Source organism: Triticum aestivum, chromosome 2A, assembly GCF_018294505.1.
Source record: "Triticum aestivum cultivar Chinese Spring chromosome 2A, IWGSC CS RefSeq v2.1, whole genome shotgun sequence".
Lineage (NCBI taxonomy): Eukaryota > Viridiplantae > Streptophyta > Magnoliopsida > Poales > Poaceae > Triticum > Triticum aestivum.
The window spans coordinates 570,492,133-570,511,087 of NC_057797.1; the positions used below are offsets into that span (position 1 = coordinate 570,492,133).

The 18,955-nt window shown below is 47.3% G+C and overlaps 2 protein-coding genes across 2 annotated transcripts; both read right to left on the reverse strand.

Moving 5' to 3' along the window:
* Window positions 1-10,179: 10,179 nt before the first annotated feature.
* On the reverse strand, window positions 10,180-11,057 carry LOC123185593 (disease resistance protein RGA5). Its single transcript, XM_044597450.1, has 3 exons — window positions 10,919-11,057; window positions 10,739-10,817; window positions 10,180-10,658 (listed from the first exon to the last, which is right to left on the reverse strand). Exons 1-3 carry the CDS (start codon window positions 10,922-10,924, stop codon window positions 10,390-10,392), a joined length of 354 nt encoding a protein of 117 aa, XP_044453385.1. The 5' UTR covers window positions 10,925-11,057; the 3' UTR covers window positions 10,180-10,389.
* A 3,941-nt stretch (window positions 11,058-14,998) lies between these two features.
* On the reverse strand, window positions 14,999-15,869 carry LOC123185595 (disease resistance protein RGA5). The gene is made up of 3 exons (XM_044597451.1): window positions 15,606-15,869; window positions 15,432-15,510; window positions 14,999-15,354 (listed from the first exon to the last, which is right to left on the reverse strand). The coding sequence occupies exons 1-3, from the start codon at window positions 15,609-15,611 to the stop codon at window positions 15,098-15,100; spliced, it is 342 nt and encodes a 113-aa protein (XP_044453386.1). The 5' UTR covers window positions 15,612-15,869; the 3' UTR covers window positions 14,999-15,097.
* Window positions 15,870-18,955: the final 3,086 nt, after the last annotated feature.

Sequence of the window (18,955 nt, forward strand, 5' to 3'; positions counted from 1 at the left end):
ATGGTGGCTAACTTATTCGCAAAAGAGAGCGAGAAGAGGAGGCAAAGCACGAGCGAGAAACTAGAGAACAACCTGCGCAAACATTACTCCAACACCGTGTCCACTTCCCGGACTCCACCGAGAAGAGGCCATCACGGTAACACATTCAGTTGATTCATTTTAATTAAGTTAAGGTTCAAGTTGTCTACAACCAGACATTAACAAATTCCCATCTGCCCATAACTGCGGGCACGGCTTTCGAAAGTTCAAATCCCTGTAGGGGAGTCCCAACTTAGCCCATGACAAGCTCTCACGGTCAACGAAGGAATAGACCTCCTCCCAAGATGTTCCGATCAGACTCGGTATCTCGGTTACTCAAGACACTTCGACAAGTTAAAACAAGACTAGCAACACCGCCCGAATGTGCCGACAAATCCCGATAGGAGCTGCACATATCTTGTTCTCAGGGCACACTCAGATGAGCTCTCCATACAACTAAAACCAAACCTCGAGTTTCCCCGAGGGGGCGCCGCACAGGACTCTAGTTTGGACCAACACTCAGAGGAGCACTGGCCCGGGGGGGTTTAAATAAGATGACCCTCGGGCTCCGGAAACCCAAGGGAAAAAGAGGCTAGGTGGCAAATGGTAAGACCAAGGTTGGGCATTGCTGGAAAAGCTTTAATCAAGGCGAACTATCAAGGGGTTCCCATTATAACCTAACCGCGTAAGGAACGCAAAATCCGGGAACATAACACCGATATGACGGAAACTAGGGCGGCAAGAGTGGAACAAAACACTAGGCGAGAGGCCGAGCCTTCCACCCTTTACCAAGTGTATAGATGCATTAAGATAACAAGATAATATGATGATATCCCAACAAGTAAATAAAAGTTCCCACAAGGAACGGCTTCCCATCTTCACCTGCAACTAGCAACGCTATAAGAGAGGCTGAGCAAAGCGGTAACATAGCCAATCAAGGTTTGCTAGGACATGGTGGGTTAGAGGTTTGACATGGCAATTTGGGAGGCTTGCAAGCTAGTGGTAGGCATCGTAGCATTGGCATAGCAAAAAAGCGAGCAAACTAGCATAGCAAAGATAGTAGTGATTTCGAGGGTATGATCATCTTGTCTGCAAAGTTGTCAGAGTTGACTCACTTGCAACTAGCAACGCTATAAGAGATGCTGAGCAAAGCGGTAACATAGCCAATCAACGGTTTGCTAGGACATGGTGGGTTAGAGGTTTGACATAGCAATTTGGGAGGCTTGCAAGCAAGTGGTAGGCATCATAGCATTGGCATAGCAAAAGAGCAAGCAAACTAGCATGGCAAAGATAGTAGTGATTTCGAGGGTATGATCATCTTGCCTGCAAAGTTGTCAGAGTTGACTGGATCCTCGAAAGCAAACTCAACGGGCTCCTCGTTAGCGAACTCGTCTCCCGGCTCTACCCAAACAAGACAAACAAGCAACAAAGGCACAATCAACCACGTGCAAGACTCAAACAAAACGATGCAAAGATGGTATGCTATGCGGGATGCGATGCGGGATGCATAGGCAATGGCCAAACGCCTCGCCTAGGCCATAAATGGAGGCCTAGGCATGGCAAGCAAGGAATTGCCTACCCAAGCAAGAAATCATGCCACATACTTCACTGATATGCCGAACGGGTTATATTCCAATGGCAGTAGACAATAACTAACTTATTTATATGCCCTAAACTAATATCATCACCCATATAATAACCACAAATACACTATGAGTAAAAAACTATATTACCGCCTAGGCCTCGCCTAGGGCGCTTAGGCACCGCCTAGGCACTAGGCGAAGGCCAACCGCCTCTCTTACGCCTACCGCTTTTTACAACCTTGTTCCTAACCATAGACATGAGTTGTCATTTGATTAACGCGATCACATCATTAGGAGAATGATGTGATTGACTTGACCCATTCTGTTAGCTTAGCACTTGATCGTTTAGTTTGTTGCTATTGCTTTCTTCATGACTTATACATGTTCCTATGACTATGATATTATGCAACTCCCGTTTACCGGAGGAACACTTTGTGTGCTACCAAATGTCACAACGTAACTGGGTGATTATAAAGGTGCTCTACAGGTGTCACCAAAGGTACTTGTGGGGTTGGCGTATTTCGAGATTAGGATTTGTCACTCCAAATGTCGAAGAGGTATCTCTGGGACCACCCGATAATACACATCACTTAAGCCTTGCAAGCATTGCAACTAATGAGTTAGTTGCGGGATGATGTATTACAGAACGAGTAAAGAGACTTGCCGGTAACGAGATTGAACTAGGTATTGAGATACCGACGATCGAATCTCGGCAAGTAACATACCGATGACAAAGGGAACAATGTATGTTGTTATGCGGTTTGACCGATAAAGATCTTCATAGAATATGTAGGAGCCAATATGAGCATCCAGGTTCCGCTATTGGTTATTGACCGGAGACATGTCTCGGTCATGTCTACATAGTTCTCGAACCCGTAGGGTCCGCATGCTTAAAGTTTGATGATGGTTATATTATGAGTTTATGTGTTTTGATGTACCGAAGGTAGTTCGGAGTCCCGGATGTGATCAAGGACAAGACGAGGAGTCTCGAAATGGTCGAGACATGAAGATTGATATATTGGATGACTATATTCGGACACCGGAATGGTTCCGGGGGTTATCAGATATATACCGGAGTACCGGGGGGTTATCGGAACCCCCCGGAGGTTAATGGGCCTCATGGCCCCAATTGGTGGAAGAGGAGAGGCGGCCAAGGGGCATCCGCGCGCCCCTCCCCTCCCAAGTCCGAATTGGACTAGGAAGGGGGGCAACGCCCCCCCCCCCCTTCCTTTCTCCCTCTTTCTCCTTCCCTCTCCTCTCCTACTCCAACATGGAAAGGGGAGAGTCCTACTCCCCGTGGGAGTAGGACTCATCATGGGGCGCGCCAAGGGTGGTCGGCCCCTCCCCCTCCTCTACTCCTTTATATACGAGGAGGGAGGCACCCCCTAGAGACACAACAATTGATCTCTTGGATCTTTTAGCCATGTGCGGTGCCCCCCTCCACCATAATCCACCTCGATCATATCTTAGCGGTGCTTATGCGAAGCCCTGCGTCGGTGGAACATCATCATCGTCACCACGCCGTCGTGATGACGGAACTCTCCCTCAAAGCTCGGCTGGATTGGAGTTCAAGGGACGTCATCGAGTTGAACATGTGCAGAACTCGGAGGTGTCGTGCGTTCGGTGCTTGATCGGTCGGATCGTGAAGATGTACGACTACATCAACCGCGTTGTGATAGCGCTTCCGCATTCGGTCTACGAGGGTACGTAGACACACTCTCCCCTCTCGTTGCTATGCATCACCATGATCTTGCGTGTGCGCAGGAATTTTTTTGAAATTACTACGTTCCCCAACACCCCAGCCCAATAGAACCGGGATTGGATCTTAGCGATCTCATGGTGGAGGGTCTCGTGGAGGTTGTAGAAGCTCATGAGGAACAAGAGGAGACTGGAGAGCGAGGAGTTGATGAGGATAGTCCGGGCCGCCTTCGACAACCACCGACCCTGCCATGGCTCGATGCGCGTTTGCAGCTTGGCCACCGTCGGGCGTAGGTCAGCAACGGTAAGTCTCGAGTCGCTAATGGGCGTCCCTAGGTAGGTAGTGGGCAAGGAGCCGATGCGACAATTCAGGCGGTTGGCAATGTCGAGGGCCTCCGCCGGAGAGTAGCCCATCACCATCACATCACTCTTATCGAAGTTAATCTTGAGGCCAGACATTTGCTGGAAGCAGAGGAGGAGGAATTTGAGGTTAGCGATGTCCGTAGCAGAGCCTTCAACCATACTAATGGTGTCGTCGGCATACTGGAGCAGGGAAATGCCGGAGCCACCGGCCAAGTGGGGGGTAATCCCACGAATATGGCCCACAGCCTTAGCCTTATCCAGGATGGTTGCAAGCGCGTCCACCACCATATTGAACAAGAACAGGGATAAAGGATCGCCTTGCCTCACCCTGCAGAGAGTGGGGAAGTAAGGGCCAATCTCCCCATTGATGTTCACGGCAGTGCGACCACAAGCGACCATCTGCATAACCCTAGTGACCCAACGGTCATCGAAACCTTTCCGGAGTAGAACTTCCCGAAGGAAGGGCCAACTAAAGGTGTCATAGGCCTTATGGAAGTCGATCTTCAGAAAGACCGCCATGAGGTGTTTGGAGCGGACCTCATGGAAGACTTTATGAAGAACTAGCACCCCATCCGGAATATATCGACCTTGGATGAAAGCCGATTGGTTGAGGTGGGTAATATGATCCGCGAGCAGGGTCACCCAATTGGCGTGCCCTTTTGCCAGTATCCTAAAGATCACGTTAATCACCATGATCGGGCGGAACTGACGGATGTCTGATGCCCTAGGAACCTTGGGGATAAGCGAAATCATCCCATAGTTGAGGCGCCCGAGATCGATGGACCCAACATAGAATTTGTCGAAGATGGCCATGATCTTCGGTTTGATCACATTCCAGAAAGCTTGGAAGAATTTAACCGGAAGACCATCCGGGCCAGGGGCCGAGGTAGGATTTATGCCTTTGATGGCCGCCCATACCTCGCCCTCGGAGAAGGAGGCCGTAAGGGCCGCGTTCTCATCCGCGGTGACAAGCTGGCGATCGAACCAACAGTCCAGGGCCAGGGATAAGCCGCTCCGAGGAGCGGCTGCGAACAGGGATCTGTAGAACCCGTCCACGTGGGACCTAATGTCCCGCGGGGACTGCAGAAGAGTCGGGCCATCCCAGATGAGGGAGATGGTGTTACGCCTACGGCGCCCATTTGCTATGGCCTGGAAGTAGGCAGTATTCACATCGCCTTTCAACACCCACTTCTGGGCACCACGCACATGCCAGTAGGCCTCTTCGTCGGAGTAGATGATAGAGAGCTGGTCTTCCAAGTCATAACTGGAAAGCCACTCCTCGGGAGAGAGGCCGGTGGCGTCGGCGCGCAGGGCTAAGGCCTGTATAGCAGACAGCAAGGCCTTCTTACGCTCGCAGAGGTCGTGCCCTAGATTGGCACCCCACCCCTTCATGAACTGTCGGCCTCGCTTAGCATAGAAATGCCATGAGTCAACGGCAGAGGGGGGCGAGACGAGGGCTGCAGGTGGGCGCGAGCCTCAAGCCAGCGGGCGGCCACCGCCTCAACGAATCCGGCTTGAGACAGCCAGAATGTCTCAAACCGAAATCGGGGAGGGATCGGAGGGCGTTCGTCAGCAGAAGACAGCAGGAGGGGGACGTGGTCGGAGCCAATCCGAGTGATGGCCCGGAGGGAGGCAAGAGAGCAACGGAGGTCCCAATCCGGGGAAACTAGGACCCGGTCGAGGATGGACTGGGTCGGAGAGGCCTGACGGTTGGTCCAGGTGAACCTGGCACCAACCCGATTAATTTCGTGGAGGCCCAGATCAGCAATGCAGTCATTGAATATTTGCATACGTGCAAAGTTGACGTGCGAGTTGCTCTTGTCCTCCGCGAACCGAAGGAGGTTAAAATCGCCCCCAACAACCACCGGGAGCGAGGCAGCCGAGACCTTCCGATGCAGCTCGTCGAGGAAGGAGGCGGATCGGCTGTGGTCGGCGAGACCGTACACGATAATAACCTCCCACTTGAAGTTAAGGGAGCGTTTAAAAGCTCCATGCTAACGAAGAACTGGCCTCGGTCCATACTGCCCACCTCGAAGGTGACATCCTTCACGCCTAACAGGATGCCACCGGAAATAGCAAGGCAAACTCGTTAATGGATCAACCAAAGATCTATCAAATAAAAAACAAAACAAATTGAAGAATAAATGGCCACAACGCACATGGCCAGGTGCCCGTCACCTCTCTATTCGTAGGTGTCGGGAGCCCGCTTTCCAGCGCGTGTCGTTGGGTAGTGACCTAGTGCGTGCTTTTGGGCCAGCCCATATGGGACCGGGCTGCCCATATTTTTTGTTTTTTCTTCTATAAAATTTTTGGGTTTAAAAACATTTCTGAATTTCAAATAACAGTCGGGAATTTAAAACAAAAGTAAAATATCAGAAAACATTCACTAGTTTGAAATTTTGTTCTTCAAATAAAAAAATGTTCCTGAGTTCCATAAATATTCTCAAATTCAAAAAATGTTCTCGGAATTGAAAAAGGTTCACGAATTCAAAAAAATGTTCGAGGATTATTTTTTTTCATTTTTTAATGTTCAGAAAAAATCAAAAAATGTTCATGAATCCCAAAAAAAATTCATCGATTAGATAAATGTTTTCTGATTCAAAAAATGTTCATGAATTCGAAAATATATTCATGCATTAAAACAATGTGCGTCTAACATAAAATATTCATCAATATCAAATATTGTTCCCAAACAAAATTTCGCCGATTCAAAAAATGTCAAGAGTTTCAAAACAATCTTCAGAATTTCAAAATATATACTTTTGACATTATAAAAATGTTCATAAATTAAGAAGATGTTAACAATTTAGTATAATATTCAGGAATTTGTACAAAATTATCGTGAATTTGAAAATGCTCACAATTACAAATGTTCATGAATTCAGAAAATGTTCACAAAATTTAAAAAGGAGAAAAGGGGGAAAATAAAGGAAAAAACACGAAAAATATTCAAATTGTTCCATGAATTTAAAAGATGATTCTAAATTATAAATATGTTTGCAAATTTGAGCAAATATTCTGAATTCCAAAACATGTTCAGTAACTCATAAAATGTCCGCGGAGTAAAAATAATGTTCACATATTTTTATATGCTCATAAATTTTTATAAATGTTCATGAATTCAAAACAATGTTTCATGAGAAATAAAATAATGGAGAAAATGAAAAAAAGAATAGAGAAAACAGACAAAATGAAAAAGCCGGAGAAAACCGGCACAAGGAAATACGGAGATTTTCTTAACAAAGGGGGCCCATCAAGGTTCTAGAACCTTCGTAAACCTAGGAGAAAACATAGGAAAACCTGATTGGGCCAATCCATTATTGCGCGTTTTACCTAGCGAGCCACACGCTCCAAAATACAAGAGGTTATGTATGTCATTGCGCGGGTTACTAGTTAGCGACCATGCCACCCCCAGCTCCCCGCACGTACATTTTTAGGGTCTTGGGAAGGTTCTAACCTCCGCAGACCATTTTTTTCTCATTTCTTTTATTTCTTCTTGTCGATTCTTCTCCTATTTTCATTTCTGCCCATATTATTATTATTATTATTATTATTATTATTATTATTATTATTATTATTATTATTATTATTATTATTATTATTATTATTATTATTATTACTACTACTACTACTATCATTATTTTCATTTTCGTTTTTTACACGGACATTTTCCGAATATGTGAAGATTTTTCCAAATTCATGAACACCTTTTGAATTTGTGAACCTTCTTTTAAATTTATGAACATTTCCCCAAATCATGAATAATTTTGAATTCATGAATTTTTTTTGGTTTCATGAATATTTTCTAAATTTGTGAGAAAAAAGTTGAACCATAATTTTGTTTCAAGTTCGTGAACATTTATCAATTTCACGTATATTTTCTGATTTCGCGAACCTTTTGAAATTTTTATTAAAAAACAAAATCAAGAGAAATTAGAAAATGAAAAAAAGAAAACAAAAGAAAGAAAAGGAAAAGGAACAAAAGAAAAGAGTTTCCACATATTGTTGATCATGTCAAGGTGTTTTCTGTTAATTCATTTTACCTGTAAGCTTAGTGTCATCTTCAAATATCAAGGTGTTTTCTGAGTTCTACTGCACGAATCACTGCCTAAGCTAGCCACCTCGTCCGCTGGCGGCGTCGAGGCTTGGGTGCGGTAGGAGGAGAGAGAGAGGATGGGGGGGGGGGGGCAGGGAGAGGTTCTGGGAAAGAAAGAGGAGAGTGTTTACCTGGGGAGTGGCAGCCGTCATCACCGTTGTCAGATGCGTCGCCGGCAGATGCTCATCAACGTTTCTTGCACCGCCGCCACGTCGCCTCACTCGTAGTCCTCGTTGTAGTTCCATTCGATGGGTCCGAGAAGATTATTTTGCCCCCGTGGATCGAATCAGATCGGCCTGGGTTGGGCCAAGAATTTCCATGCCCTGGCCCAAACGTAACTCGCAACTAGGGATCCACCTGGAATAGTTCCTCGCCGGAATGGACCATGGTGATTGGGTCGTGATACCCGGTGACCCACGTGGACTAAGTGCTAACCAAACAAGGCCTAATGGATATTATGGTGCTCCGCGAAAGCTAGTGGCCTAATGAACGTCTTAACAAGTTGACAACATTTTGTTGGAGCAGCAAATATGACAAATGGAAGCCACTTTAGGTTTCTTGGAAGAAAATGACTCAACCAAAAGGTATGGGGACTTCAGCTTCGCAATGCTGACAAGGCAAGCATGGCACCTTTCGCAAAATCCAGATAGTCTTAGTGCCCGTCTGCTAAAAAGCATATACTACGTGAATGATTCAATCCTAAATGCTTCTCTTGGTAGTCACCCCAACAAAAATTGGGGAGCTATTGTCGAAGGGAGAGATACTTTGAGACAGGGCTTGATCAAACATATTGGCAATGGCCTAATTACAAGGATTTATGATGATAATTGGCTACCTTAGAATGAAATGATGAAACCTTACGGTTGCATGAGCGCTAATCCTCCCGACCTTCTCTCCGAGCTTATTGATGCCACCTCTGCTACCTGGGACAGACAGACAATTAACGAGGTATTTATGCCCATGGACCCTAGAGTTATTCTTGGCATATACCCCATTCCACCAGGAACATCGATGACTTCTGGAGTTGGATTCATGAGAAGAACGATATTTTCTGCGTCAAATCTGCTTATAGAATGCTTGTATCTATGTGCAAGAGGAGAGAGGCATGGCTGGATAACCGAGCGGGCTCCTCTAGTTCGGCCGCAGAGGAAGGACCTTGGAAAAGTTTATGGAATGTTCAGGTGCCAGCTAAGGTCCAGATGTTTCTATGGCGTTTGTCAAAACACTCTATACCAACAAATGATGTCAGGGCGCACCGGCATATGATAGACTCAAGCTCTTGTGGTCTGTGTGGGTCCCCGGATTCATGGAGGCATTCACTAGTGGAGTGCACAATGTCAAGATACACATGGGCGTCAGGGGATGAGGATTTGGCTCAAAACCTAGTTACCACAATCGAAATGAATGCAAGACAATGGTTGTTTACACTCAGTGACTCATTATCGCATGCTCTATTCATCAAGCCCTCAGTCACACTCTGCGCTATATGGGCAGCACGTCGCAAGGCCATCCATGAGGGTGTCTTCCAAAGCCCCCAATCTATTCAATGTTTCATCAACCGGTTCATCGAGGAGCTAGAGATGATCAAAGAGACCCCGACAGTCTATGTCCCGGGCAGCCATCTATACTAGTGGGCACACATTAGCGACCAAAAGCACCACCATTGGGCTATGCAAAAATTCACGTTGATGCAGTATGCCCAAGAGGAGTCGAGGGTTCAGCTACGGCCGTGTGCAGAGACAGAGACAGAACCTTCCCGGGGAGCTCGGCTCTGGTTATAGGTGGAGTGGGCCTCCTTGCATGTGATGGCCTCCAAGATCGATGGATCAGATCTTGGAGGCCATCACATGCAGGGAGGCCCTAGCCCTATGAGAGGATCTCAACCTTCACCACTTTGTGGTTACTTCGGATGCCAAGCAGGTCATAGGTGAATCAACAAAGATAACCGTGGTAGTAATGGAGCCATTATCATTGAGATTAGTGTTCAGGCATCGCTTTTTAGTTGTAATTTACTTTTGAAGGTCGTGCTATCAATGTTGAAGCACATAGTTTAGCCAAATTTGCTTTGTCTTTAGGTCTGGAACGACACGTCTGATTTGTCCAATCCCACGACCAGACTTGTATCCCACATTCTCAATTTCGATGAATAAAGCTTGGTTTAACCCTAAAAAAAGGTCAGGTTAGCTGCCATTGTTTCGACAATCTGGAAAGCCCGAAAAAATGCATGCTTCCAGTGCCTCTATCCCGACGATCCTGCCTTACTGATTCATTACGGGATCGACTCTTGGGCTCAATTGCAGAAGGAAAAGAAAAAGTAGTTTTTTAGCACGGATCCAAGGTGGCAGGAGAGGTATTTCACAGAGCTAATGGATGGAGATCGACAGGAAGACACATTAGCTGAATAAAAATGGGAGCTTTTCCTTCCGTTATTATTGCCTTCGCTGTTATCTGCACATGTTTATACTACTTGATAGTCTGTTGTAAACTATGCTCTGTTCAGACTTTGTATAAGAATCAAATGGATTCCTTGACGAACCTATCAAAAACACTCGGTAATACAGTATTTTTCTGGGAATCATTACATGGATGGATCACAGGATCAGTTCGATAATGCCGCAGATATACAAGCGATTACATGCTGTACGGGTAGCAGTGGGAGTAAGCCCCTGCCGGCCAGGAGTGGTATCCGGGATACCACTGCTGCGGACACCAAGCCTCGCCCTCGCCGGTCTCCGATGCTGGCTTCGGCTTCGGGTCGGCGACGACCGCCTCCACCGTGAGGAGATCCGCGTTCCCGACCTTCTTCCGCAGGCAGGCCGTGAGGTTGGCGGCGTCCACCCCGTCGCCGACCACCGCCAGCTGGTCCCTGTCGTCGCCTTGTATCTCCACACGCTCCACTCCTACACCATCAAGTTTCAGTTAGTTGGAAACCTAATCGTATATCAAGGATGTGACCCCGGCAATGTGAACTGCAACTCACCGTATACCGAGGCAACCAGCCCCATTGCCTTGGATCGGCATTTGTCGCACGTCATGTGCACCCTGATCACCATCTTTTGCTGAAACAAAAGAAGCAGAGCATACTACTTGGTTCAGTAACAATCAGCAGAGAAGAGCAACGGGGGGTTTTCAGCAACAGAAATTCAGAAAAGGTAGTCACCTTCATGCTGCTCCTCCGCTACAGATAATACCGCGAGACCGATGCAGTGCGAGCCCGCAGACAGAAGAATTCGGAGATATAGGCTGAATATTTCTAGCAGGTAGCCTCTGGAAGTAAGCCTGACAGGCCAAAGATGGAGACAAGAATGAGTTCAGAGTCTGTCCTGATCCCCCGACTTATATAGTGCCCGGCCGGTGAATGTACTTGACACACGCATTATGCTTTGAGAGACTCTGGACGGCTTAATCTTAGCCGCAACCACACAAGCGCGTAGATCAAGACTTGGCCCTGCGGGGATGCCTTGGTTGCTGCGCCTTCAGAAACCGCGTTTCATCTCTCCCGGGAGACGTCGATGCTTTGGCGTCTGTTGTTTATTCCTTTGGCACCATGTTACCGCCTAGTTGTCCTTGGTTAAAGTTTCTTGATTGCCGCTAGCTAAAGTTTTATGAAGGACGATCCATATTGCTTTTAATATTACTTCATCGAATTCCGTCAACACGTTATTTGGAACGTGGCTTAACGGGGTAGAGCCCGAGTTAGCGAGACATATTCGTGTAGGAGTCTGTGCCTTGGTGTGAGCGCTTTGGAATTGCAGAAATGATTTGGTTTTTAACAGGACAACACATATTCATTTTTTGCAGGTTATTTTCAGAGCCACGGCGTTGATCCGTTCGTGATCGCTACTCACTCCGACGGAGGCCAGGGAGCGTTTGGTTACTGGATCTATCCGCTGGGAGATGGTAACTCGGAATATTTTCAACCGGTTTAGATGGCGATCATGTAATAGGATAGGCAATTAGTTTATCTATCTCTTTTTCAGCCAGCCGGTTGTGGCGTCTTTTATATGGCTAGTCTGTGTTTCTAGCCCATGTTGGCTTTATGTGAGCTTTGTTCACTTTTTAGTAGGAGACTTTGAGACCTTGTTGGAACTTATTTGGTTTAATAAAATTACCGTATGCATCGATCTGATGCAGAGGCCAGGGTATCCCTTTTTTGAAAAAAAACCATGTTACCGCCTGATTCTTGCATCTTCGTGTTCCTCTTGACATGTTACTCTGTTTCTCTTTTGTGGAGGTTTTTTGTTTTGTTTAACTGACTAGTATACTTAGTATCCTGACAGTCTTGCTCTGTTTGTACAAACACGACCGCAGACGTGTAAAGTACGTGAATTAGTAAGACAGACTAGAGATTAGACAGGTTACAATTAATGATTGTGAAACTAGACACAGATACGTACTCCCTTCGTTTTTCAAAAAGTGTACTTCCAACTTTGTTCAATGGTCAAATTATTTTAAAGTTTGACCAAGTTTGTATTAAAATATATCAATGTTTATGAAACCAATTAGGGATGTGATGAAAGTGTATTTTATCATGAATCTATTGATAATAATTTGATGGCATAAATATTGGTATATTATTGTATAAATACGGTCAAACATAAAAAAATATGACATTCCAATAAAGTTGGAAGTACACTCTTTAAAAAACGGAGGTAGTAAAGAGTAAAGTAGATGGATTTGGACAGTCCCCCGCAAAAAAAAAAAGATGGATTTGGACAGACATTTTTGACGGTTAATCTGTGAAGATGCGCTTTTAGTTCTGTTGATGTCAAACTCGACCAACACCGTTTATGCACGAGTATGAGACTTCAAAGAGTTATTATGTATTCCTTCTCCAGCCAAAACAGGTGTATTAAGAGATAAACTAACGCAAACTATGTACTATCTAGTGTGGTGCCAAAAACGCTTTTATATTATGGGACAAAAGAAGTAGTATGAAACTCATGGTTACCTTTTGAGACGCCATAAAACGCACTATTACCGTCCGGCACGGTAATTCCCAGGAAATTGTGGGCAGCACTGACCACTTGCTTAGTGCTCTGATCACTTTATTTTACCTTTGGTTTTGCTTCAGAAGCCGCACGGGATGAACATAGCAACCTCGGTGTAAACCCGTTGCTTCAGAAAGCTCTCTAGTACACCTTTGAGCTCCATATATGACGTACTGAATCTTACGTCATTTAGTACCTCAAATAAGTGCTCTACTAAGTGCCTTTTTTTAATTATATTACAGTAAATAAGTTGACTTGCTCTTGATTCCCTTATGATCTCTCGGTAGATGTGATGGTGATTTGGCCGCCACTCGAGATCTGAAAAGGCACATGTCTCGGGACTAAAATATATACTTCCTTCGTTCCAAATTACTGGTCGCAGAAATGGATGTATCTAGAATTAAAATACATCTAGATACATTCATACCCGTGACAAGTAATTCGAAACGGAGGGAGTAGGTGCTACCTGCGTAGAATTCTTCAAGCCTAGAGTTGTTGTGTGTATCTGGTTACTTGCTTTCGCCATATAACTAAAAGAAAATCCGCCTCCGCTACTAGGGCCAACACTGATTGTGTGCGAGTATGGGATTTCAGAGAATTATCATGTACCATCTTTGTAAACTAGTGATCTAAAAGGTCTTATATTAGTTTAGAGAGTATGTATTACGCTGTCGAGCCAAAACAACGCAAAGTAAACAACTACGTACTGGTTGCTGTAAAAAAAGGTATGCAACTACTAGTTGCTGTAGAAAAAGGCACGTATACAACTACTAGTTAGCTTTTGAGAAGCAATAGCATAGGACGCACTATTACCGTGCTGCAAGGTACCTCCCAGGAAACTATGGACAGCACTAAACTCTTGCTTAGTGTTCAAAGCACTTCCTTTTGACCTTAGGTTTCTTGCTTCAGAGGCGGCACGGTATGAACAAAACAACCTCGGTGTAAACCCGCTCCTTCAGAAAGCTCTCTACGCCTTATACGACATTATCAATGGACAATGGTGCATCCATTAGTGCTCCTCTCGGCAGATACGATGGTGATTTGACGTATGTGTTGCCTGCGTTGAAGCCTTTCAAGTTTCAACATTGTTTAGTGACTACACGACTCTGCTACTATGAAATAGCACGAAATGTGGGTAGGGTGCACTTTCTCTGTCAAAAGTTTCTAGGCGGAAATGAAATGGGATAACGTTTGCGACTCTCGGAGCTGAAGGCTATAATAGAGCACAAGTGTTCTTGGTAGTACTAAGAACTGATGTTCAAACTAAGTAGCTTAAGTTATTAACAACCTTTTCTTTTTATGTACTCCCTCCGTCCCAAAATATAAGAATGTTTTTTTACACTAACGTAGTGTAAAAAAGTTCTTATATTTTGAAATGGAGGGAGTACTGTATAAAGAAAAACAGCCCCAGATTCAGTCTTGGTGCGGTGCTCCCTAAGGTTATCCCCGAAGTAGGTAACCATCCCTTTTTATATTTATAATCGGGAATTGTGGAGATCGGGACAATCTGACAGCAACAATCTTGCATTTGTAATTTTTTTTATTATGTTTCTTGACTTTTGGCACCAGTTTGTCATCTGTTTCTTTTCCTTGCGTGTCCAACTTTCCTTGGACCCTGGTAGAGTGGTAGTGGTTGCATAAGTTTCTGTTCTGCTTTTCCCCCTCTTTATGTAGTGAATTACCAATGCTCATGCGTGTTTGTTTTTTTCAGCAAACAATGCTTAGTTTTCTCATGGCACTATCCTTATTCAGATGTATTGATCGTGCAAATAACCACAGTAGTCCATGCTATGTTTATTCAGGGAAGATGTTTCGTACAGTTAGACCTTGTTCGGTAATCACCCGCTCCCGGAATTTGAGGAGCGGGGAAACTGCAACTCCTCCGCTTTACACTGCAGCTCCGCCAACTCTGCTCCCAGAGTTGTGGAGCGGAGTGGTACCGAACAGGGCCTTAATGCATGGGTGATGGACCTACAGGAAGACACATTAGGTGAAGAAAACATGGGGGCTTGGTTCTGCTTTTGTCCTCGCTGTTATCTTTGTGTGCCCATGTTGATAGTCCGTTCTAAACTATGTTCATCGTAGCAGGCTGTAAAGCAGGTGTAGTGTGTCCCTAGTTATTTTTTCTGTTAAGACTTTATATGATTATTATTGAAATCAAGGTCGATCCCTTTCCCCTCAAAAAAAGAAGACCGTTAGTGCATGGATCAATTTATTTTCCTCGAATCATTACATGGATCAATTCTTTGTTAAACTCTTCTTAATTAATATGATGGGGGCAAAACTTTGTCTCCGTCTCAAAAAGATTACATGGATCAATTCGACAAATACCGCAGACATACAAGAGATTACATGCTGTACGTGTACGGATAGCAGTGGGAGTAGGCCCCTGCCGGCCAGGAGTAATAGCCGGGACACCACGGAGCCTCGGTGGTCTCCGGTGCCGGCGCCGGCTTCTTCTCAGGAACGACCGCCTCCACCGTGAGGAGGTCCGCGTTCCCCACCTTCTTCCGCAGGTAGGCCGTGAGGTTGGCGGCGTCCACCCCATCTCCGACCACCGCCAGCCGGTCCCTGTCGTCGCCCTGTATCTCCACACGCTCCACTCCTACAGCATCAAGTTTCAGTTAGTTCGAAGGCTTAACTGATATGACATACAATCCGGCGAAGTAAACCACAACTCACCGTAAATGGAGGCAACCAAGCCCATTGCCTTGGACCGGCATTTGTCGCAGGTCATGTGCACCCTGATCACCATCTTTTGCTGAAAGAAGAGAAGCAGAGCATGCTTGTTTCAGTAACATTTTCAGTAGAGCAACGGCTTCGGTTACTGACAGAAATTCAGAAAAGGATAGTCACCTTCATGTTGCTCCTCTGCTACTGCTACTGCTACAGATGATACCGCGAGACTGATGCGGTGCGAGCTCGCAGACAGAAGATTTCAGGCGAGAACCAAAGAACCGGCGGCCGGGAGAATGGTGGGTGATGAATGATTCAGAGTCTCTCTCTGACCCTCCTACTTATACAGCGCGTGCCCGGCGGGGAGTGTACTTGACGTACTCTGCCTTGAGAAGACTCTGGAGCCTGGCCGGCTTAATTAATCCCCAACCACACAACCGCGGCTTCCGTCTATCAATGGTTGGTGCGGCATGGCATGGATCAAGACTTGACTCCGCGAGGCTGCCTTGCTTGCTGCGCCTTCGGAAACCGCGTTTCATCTCTGACGTTGATTCTTTGGCGTCTGTTATTTAAATCCTTTGGCACCATATGTGTTACCGCCTGCGTGCTGCATCTCCGTGTTTCCCTTGACATGTTCGTCTGTTTCTCTTTTCTGAAGAATTTCTTTTGCGGGGCTCTTTTATGGAGTTTGGTTGCCTGATTTGACTAGTGGTATACTATCCTGAGTCCTGACAGACTTGCTTTGTTTGTACAAGTATGATGGTAAATGTGTAAAGAGGTAATGTTGCAGATTTTCTGAAACAAAGATCGTGTTGCAGAGACTTTTGTAGTAAAGGTCACGTGTCAGATTTTTTTTTTTTTTGCAACAAGATACTTGTTGCATTTTTTTTTACAATGAGATCTATGTTTGAGAAAAGCATCTACAGCTCCTAGTCGTGTTCGTCGTGTTTTTTTACAACAAAGGTCTTGTTGTGGTTTTGTTTTTGCAACAAAGTTCTTGTTGCACATTTGTTTTTTTCAACGAAAGTGATGCTGCAGAATTGGACGACAACCTTGCGGTCGTCAATGGCGAGCGGAGGTTGTCTTCTTCATCACCCACTAGCAGCAAGAGCGGGCCATGAGCTCCACCGGATAGTGGCGAGGGAGGAGCAATACCGCCCGTCCCCGCCTTCGCGTCTCCGCCGGCAAGCACCGGACCTTCGACCAGGTCGCCTCGCCGCCATCCTTTCCTTATGTTTTTTTCATCTGTCTGTCTCTTGCCGCAGGAGCGCCCTGCGCCGCTGCTGTCGCGGGTCCTCGGGATGAAGCTCGCTTCCAACCCCGCTGGACCTCGTCGAGTCGAGCCCCCGCTGCTCCTGGACGTTCCCGCCTCCTGCCAGCTACATCCTCGTCCGATCCGGATGGAATCCTCGCCGCTGTCGCCCTCCCAGCCACACGAGTCTTCGCCCCCACCGCTCCTAGACGTTCCCGCCTCCTGCCAGCCACATCCTCGTCCGATCCGGGTGGAATCCTCGCTGATGTCGCCCTCCCAGCCACACAAGTCTCCGCCCCCCGCCGCTCCCAGACGTCCCCGCCTCCTGCCCACGCGCCATACTCGCCGGATCCTGCTGGAATCCTCGCCGGCGTCGCCCTCCCAGCCGCACGAGTCTCCGCTCGCCACGGGATCTAGCCAGGCAGTTGCAAACTCTCTTTTCTGAAACAAAGCATGAGTTGTAGAAACGTGGACATGGAGGGGGTGCTCTCGACCGCCTGATCAAGAGTCAATCAGATGGACATGGAGGTGGTGGACGTTCTCACGCGATCGGCCCACGGAAGGTAAGTGTTTCCCATGTGTAAAGTACATGAATTAGAAAGACGGATAAGAGACTAATAAAGGTTACACCCATATTTTTTGATAGTTATACTGCGAAGATGCGGGTCTATTTCTGCCGTAAATGTGAAACTAGAGCAACGGCTGGTCATGTTTGAGCACGAGTGGTAGGACTAGGGTTCCTACCGGCTCTACTACTTAGGTTATAACGACAGAACAGCGGAGGCTGGGGGCGAGGGCGCGTGCGCCAGCGAGTTGGCGCCGTCGCGAGGAAGGAGAAGGGCGGCATCGGCTAGAGCTGGCGCGGCTAGCGTTCCGGCTCCTCTGGGAGCCGGGCAATAGGGATAAGAAATATCTTTATTGCTTAATTCCGAAAAAAGTCTTACAGCCTATATTTATAACCTAGATAACTTGCATAATAATTAACCTAAGATAACTTGTGGGCCAAGCCCCTAACTACTGCCCGGTGGGCCTCCTCCGGTTATAAGCTAAACCGGTCATAACATATCTCCCCGCCTGCGCAAACAACTCATCCTCGAGCTGAAAGTCTGGATAGTGCTGGCGGAAGTCGTCACGCTGCTCCCAAGTAGCCTCCTCCTCTGGAAGGCCCGCCCACTGGATCAGAACGAACCACACCCCGCGACGGAGCTGCGCCCGCAACACCTTCTCCGGCTCCGAAAGAAGACGTCCGTCGGCAGTCAGAGGAAGCGCGGGGTGGAGCGGCCGGGGGCTCTCCACGAAAAGGCTTGAGCAGCCCCACATGGAAAACGTCGTGGATGCGAGCACCGGCCGGAAGCTGAAGGCGATAGGCCACCTGCCCAATGCGCTCCAAGACGGCGAAGGGCCCAGCGTAGCGAGGGCCGAGCTTGCGCTTCGCGCGCGGGTCTAGTGACTGCGTAGAGTGGTGGAGAAGACGCAGCCACACCCAATCACCCACTGCAAACTCTGCCTCATGATGGTTGTCGTCATAGTAATGCCTGGCCAGCTACTGGGCCTGGAGGAGACGCTGACGGACCTCAGCAAGCATCTCGTCACGGGTGCGAATAAGCTCTCCCACAGCCTCCGTCCGCGCCGTCGCCGGGTCCACCGGCAAGATAGGCGGGGGCGGCCGACCATAGACCACCTCAAATGGTGTACCACGCAGGGCGGAGTGATAGGAGGTGTTGTAGTAGTACTCCGCCCACGTGAGCCAGTCCACCCAAGCCCGAGGGCGATCACCTGTAACACAACGCAAAAACATGGCAATCACCTTGTTAACCACCTCTGATTGGCCGTCCGTCTGAGGGTGGAAGGCCATGCTTAGGCGGAGCTTGACGCCCGCCATCTTGAAGAGGTCGCGACAAACATGGCCTGTGAACATTGGGTCCCAATCACTGACGGTCGAAGAGGGGAACCCGTGAAGACGAACGATCCCCTCGAAGAAGGCACGGGCCACGGACGCGGCGGTATACGGATGTCCCAGCGCGATGAAGTGAGCATACTTGGAGAAGCGGTCGACCACAGTGAGAATGACTGATTTACCGCCCACCTTGGGAAGGCCCTTGATGAAGTCCATGGAGATATCTGCCCAGACCTGAGACGACATGTCCAAAGGCTGAAGCAGACCAGCCAGCCGTAATGTCTCCGTCTTGTTGCGCTGGCATGTCATGCAAGATCACACCCAGTCACGGACCAATGCGCGATCACCTGGAATGTAGAAGTCGATGCGTAGACGATGGAG